This window comes from Miscanthus floridulus, chromosome 6, assembly GCF_019320115.1.
Source record: "Miscanthus floridulus cultivar M001 chromosome 6, ASM1932011v1, whole genome shotgun sequence".
Lineage (NCBI taxonomy): Eukaryota > Viridiplantae > Streptophyta > Magnoliopsida > Poales > Poaceae > Miscanthus > Miscanthus floridulus.
Window position 1 is genome coordinate 99,820,393 of NC_089585.1, and position 5,975 is coordinate 99,826,367.

Consider the following 5,975-nt stretch of genomic DNA (forward strand, 5'->3'; position numbering starts at 1 on the left):
TTACATACATAAAAGCCATAGAACATGTTGCTTATAAGATATTTTCCAAGATGTCGATACATTACGAAACTGGCATGATCGACTTGGGCACCCTAGAATAGGGATGATGAAGAAAATTATCGACAATTCCATTGGTCATGATATGAAAAATATCAAATTTTCCCAAAATAAAGATTTTTGTTGCAATGCTTGTGCAACCAAGAAATTAATTTTAAGGCCATCATATCTTAAAATTTGAGCTGAACCACTCAAATTCCTGGAAAGAATTCAAGGAGATATTTGTGGTCCGATCCAACCATTGTCGGGGCTGTTTAGGTACTTCATGGTATTGATAGACGCATCTACTAGATGGTCTCACGTGTCTCTTTTATTGACACGCAACCATGCTTTTGCCAAAATAATGGCCCAACTTATTAATTTGAAGGCATATTATCCTGAACATCAGATACAATATATCAGAATGGACAATGCTGCTGAATTCTCATCCCATGCTTTTAATGATTATTGCATGGCATTAGAAATTTAGGTTCAATATTCCGTTCCATATGTACATACTCAAAATAATTTGGTTGAATCGTTGATTAAAAGAATCAAGCTCATTACAAGACCTTTGTTGATGAATTACAAATTGTCTACGTCATGTTGGGGTCATGTAGTTCTACACGCTGCCGACCTGATCCAACTATGACCAACTGCATATCACGAAACATCCCTTTTGCAATTAGTATGTGGGAATCCTCTGAGTATTTCCCATTTGCGTAAGTTTGGGTGCACTGTATACGTACCCATCTCACCACCTCAGCGAACATCGATGGGTCCTCATAGGAAACTAGGGATCCATGTGGGATATTCATCTCCGTCGATCATTAAGTATTTAGAACCTCTAACAGGGGATCTATTTACAGCCTGGTTCGGCGATTGTATTTTTAATGAGGATCATTTCTCGGTATTAGGGGGAGAATTGTACCAAAAGGAATGTCAAGAAATTGATTGGAATGCAGAAGGCATTCCATTTTCTAATCCATGTACTACAGAGACTGAACTACAAGTTCAAAAAATTATTGATTTGCAAAATATTGCAAACAATCTGTTAGATGCTTTGTCTGATTATAAAGGTGTTACAAAGTCTCTCCATCCTACAAGGAATGTGTCCGAAAGAGTGGAGGTAACTAATAAAACCACTCACCTCCAAATTGGCAAAAAGAGAGGGAGAAGCACTTTCAAGAGGCAAGATGTGATTGCTGGCAAGCAAAAGAAGACTAAAAATGCAACTCAACCTTTGGTTGAAAGACACCTAGGGGACATATAATGTCCTATGGATAGAAGTGATCCACAATCTAGCTCAGTTATGCGCATAAACACTGAGGCTGGAATATCGGAAGACCCTAGATCCATCATTTCAGGAAGTCATTATGAATCTTTAAGGGTAGACGAAATTGCTATAAATTTCATAGAAGCTAGAGAGTCTTATAATCTTAAGTCCATAATAGTTGGCATTTATGTCTCTGAATAAATTGCAAATATCCTTCAAACCGATTTAGATCCTAAGCCTATGACTGAGTGCAAGAAGCGCTCAGACTAGGATAAGTGGAAGGTAGCAATTGAAACAGATATTGTCTCGCTTTATAAAAGGGAAGTGTTTTCGGCTGTAATGCCAACACCCGCTGGTATCTTCCCTGTGGGATACAAATGGGTTTTCATCCATAAAAGGAACGAAAATAACAAAGTGGTGAGATATAAAGCAAGACTTATGGCACAAGGTTTTATGCAAAGACCTAGCGTTGATTTTAACGAAACTTATTCTCCGGTAATGAGTGAAATAACATTCAGATACTTAATATCGCTGGCAGTACAAAATCGTCTATCTATGCAGTTAATGGACGTAATGACCGCATATTTGTATGGGTCATTAGATTCTAATATATACATGAAAGTTCCCGATGGAATCAGTATACCGAATCCCAAGGCAAATCGCAACATGTATTATGTCAAGTTGCAGAAGTCATTATATGGCTTGAAACAGTCGGGCCGAATGTGGTACAACCGGTTAAGTGAATTCCTTAACTTGAAAGGATACACAAATAATGATGACTACCCATGTGTCTTCATTAAAAAACCATCAACATGATTTTGTATCATATCGGTGTACGTTGATGATCTTAATATCATTGGCAACGAACCCGATATTAATGAAGCACGTCATTATTTAAAGACAGAGTTTGAAATAAAAGATTTGGGTCAAACTAAATTCTGCTTGGGTTTACAACTTGAGCATTTATGTTCTATATATTTATATACCAAGCTGCCTATGTTCAGAAAGTAATGGAGAAATTCAATATGGAGAAGTCATATCCAACAAAAACCTTGATGGTAGTGAGATCCTTAGATGTTGAAAATGATCCTTTTATACCACAGGAAGAAGAAGAAATTCTAGGACCACATGTCCTAGATCTTAGTGTGGTTGGAGCACTTATGTATCTTGCTAATAGCACCTTGCCAGATATTGCATTCGCAGTAAACTTGTTGGCAAGACATAGTGCTGAACCTACCAAACATCACTGGGTAGGAGTTAAAACCGTTTTAAGATATTTCAATGGCACTAGAGATCTTGGATTATTCTATAGCAGAAATCAAGATCCAATTTTGTTAGGATATACAGATGCTGGTTATTTATCATATTCCCACAATGGCAGATCACAAACAGGCTTTGTATTTTTGCAAGGTGGAACAACAATATCTTGGAAGTCTTCAAAGCAGACTTTGGTGTCTACTTCCATCCATCATTCTGAAATAATTGCTTTATATGAAGCATCACGCGAATGCGTATGGCTTCGCAGAATGGTAAACCACATAATACAATCATGTGGTATTGGTGCACTTGAGACACCGACCATTATCTTTGAGGATAATTTGGCATGTGTTACACAAATGGAATCAGGTTATATTAAGAGTAATATGACTAAGCATATTATTCCCAAGTTATTCTATCCCATGAGCTCCAAATGAATGGAGAAATTAAAATCTTGCAAACTAAGTCATGTGATAATCTAGCAGATTTATTCACAAAATCTCTACCACACTCCGCATTCTATAAATGTGTTGAGGGCATTGGTATGAGAAGACATAGAGACTTGCAAGAATCAAGGGGAGAATCTCTCTAAAATATAACCTGTTTTAAAAAATCACATTACATTCTTTTTTCTTTATATGAGTTATACTCTTTTGGAGTTTTCTCACATAAAGTTTTTAATGTACTAATGTTAACACATAGTAAATATCATATTATCTATTTTTCCTCACAGAGGTTTTTCGAAGATAATATTTATGACATTGATCTTTGATAAAATTATTTTTAGATTATGTTTTTAGGAACTGCTAAAGGGTCTATTAACATTGGAGTTATATATATCATGGTGTTTTTTCTTATTTTTCCCACTGGTTTTTAAAGAGTTTTGCCTAGTATATCGGTATACTTTGGTTTTTTCCACTGGGTTTTTCAAAGCCTCGAGACGATGGTAGATGAACAAAAAATGGTGTCTACAAGGGATCAATTGATCAAGGGGGAGTGTTGAGATTAATTAATTAGGATTAATTATTTAGTGATCAAATTGTTAATCTCGTCATTAGCAACTGCTAATGATGGTTCCATGTAGACATAATAGATAGACACCTTTTTACAAATCAGTCTTCCGTATTTAGCACTAAAAAATTGAACTTTCTTATTTGACACCAAGTTGAAATTTCCTTCCTTAGATAGCACTGCCGTCCATTTGGGCCAGTAACGACGTCAAGTGGCTGGTAAAATAACATTAATGCCCCTCGTTGTAGCAGAAATACATGATGCCAAATATAAAAATAATAGATGGACATGTTGTCAAATAAGAAAATTATAAATATCACAATATATTGTGAACAGCAACCTGTTGCTGTTGTCCCGCAGCAGGATGGTGTCCACCATGTCGAACGGCGCCGTGAAGTTCTAGAGCGCCTCCCGGAACCGCGTCGCTAAGAACGCGGTGTTGTACGACGCGTTGAGGACTGTGTGGACGAACACGAACGACTTCATCTCTCTGATGGCGCCGAGCACCGCGTCGATGGGGTCCGTGCCTACCTCGCCGTCGTTAGTAGCCATCGTGCCCTCATCCGTCAGCGTCCTAAAATGGAACAGGCTGCTGACGGTGAGCACCTCGTCGGGATCGATGTCCAGGTCGCCCGCGCGGACCGCTTTTGATTTCGCCGCGATGCCGCGGAACCTGGACGGCACGCCGAGCTGGCGCGCGCAGGCAGTGAACCGGTGCCCTGCCTCCTCGATGAGTCGCGCTGGACGGAATCCGGGCTATGGGACGTCGATGCCGGTGAGCTGCACCTCCGGTGGCCCACCCTCCCCGTGCACGAGCCACCGGAGCAGGGTTGCCCATTGGAGCCCGTGGTCCCGACCGTAGTGCACGATGTGCAGCTTCTTTCTCCCAGCGGCAGCTTTGTAAATGGACTTATTGGAGAAGAGGATGTTCACCGGGAGGAAGCAGCACGTGGCCATGAAGAACTGCATCGCCTTGAGCTGGACACCCGATGAGAAGGAGGCGCTTTTCGGCATTAACGACGACGACCGGTAGTGCAGGTTCCCCGTGCCATTGAGCCGCACCTGCAGCCCCTCGGCGAAGCAGTGTGCCAGCCGCTGCGTGGTGTTCCCGCTCGGCGACGAGTAGTGCCTAATCCGCTGCAGAAGATCGGCCGCTCTGCGGAGGTCGTTGTCGGCCACGGCGTCGGCACAGTGGATGAGCATGGAGTGGAGATCCACCGCCTGCTGCTGTTGATCCGGATCCTCCCTGGTGCCGGCCGACCTCCCCAGCGGCGTCTTGGCCATGTCCATGGCAGCGCGCAGCTCCTGCATGTCGTCGGCGAGGATTGGTTCGTCGTCGCCGTTGAGCATCAGCTTGCCTAGCATCTCTCGCGTGGCGGCTTCCTCCGAGTCCTCGCCGTCAGCTGCCATTTGCTTGCTGCTCCTGCCCTCCACCTGTTCGTCATCTCCGTCAACGTCAAGCCTCTTCTTTCTGCCCCTGCAATCCGCCGTGTAGCCGCCGGCGTCGGGCAAGAATCTGTTGGCCTCTTCCATGCCTCTTAAGAACGCCATGCTCACCGCGTCCTTGAAGCAGCTGCTGTCCTCCGGTGGCGACAAGGTATTGGCCGGCTCCACCACGCCCGTGGCCGCTAAAAGCTCTAGTTTGGTTTTGGTGAATTGATGAAACCCTAAGTGCTAACCTAGTTCATCAAGTGATCATGAGATAGGTAGCACACTTCAAGTAGAGAAGCAAATGAAGATCATAACATGACAATGGTGATAGCATGAAGATGATCAAGGGCTTAAACTTGAAGAGAAGAAAGAGAAAAACAAAAAGCTCAAGGCAAAGGTATAACTTGTAGGAGCTATTTTGTTTTGGTGATCAAGACACTTAGAGAGTGTGATCACATTTAGGTTTGATAGCCGTACTATTAAGAGGGGTGAAACTCGTATCGGAATGCGGTTATCAAAGTGCCACTAGATGCTCTAACTTATTGCATATGCATTTAGGATCTAGTGGAGTGCTAACACCCTTGATAACATTTGTGAAAATATGCTAACTCATGTGCACAAGGTGTTTGCAGGGTTGAGATGGGTTTGGGTCCCTCTCTCCCTCCCGCCGAGCTTGCAAGGTGGACCGGACGCGTCCGGTCGAAAAAACATGCCTCGGGGAGCTTACTGGAAACGATCGGACGCTGGGGCTTCAGCGTCCGGTCAGTCTTGACTGGAGCGTCCGGTCAGCTTCGTAGCCGTTGGAATCTGACGAACAGCGTTTGAAGGGGATGACACGTGGCGTCCATCGGGCGACCGGACGCTGAGGGCCAGCGTCCGGTCAGTTTGACCGGAGCGTCCGGTCAGAGCGCGTTTTGCCCAGTGAAGGGGTATAACGGCTCTATTTGATGGGGGCTCTATTTAT

At 43.3% G+C, this 5,975-nt stretch overlaps 1 protein-coding gene across 1 annotated transcript; it reads right to left on the bottom strand.

Annotated features, from left to right (window-relative positions):
• Window positions 1-3,979: 3,979 nt before the first annotated feature.
• Window positions 3,980-5,131, bottom strand: LOC136460893 (scarecrow-like protein 9). The gene is made up of 2 exons (XM_066460425.1): window positions 4,381-5,131; window positions 3,980-4,299 (listed from the first exon to the last, which is right to left on the bottom strand). The coding sequence occupies exons 1-2, from the start codon at window positions 5,129-5,131 to the stop codon at window positions 3,980-3,982; spliced, it is 1,071 nt and encodes a 356-aa protein (XP_066316522.1).
• Between the last annotated feature and the right edge of the window lie 844 nt (window positions 5,132-5,975).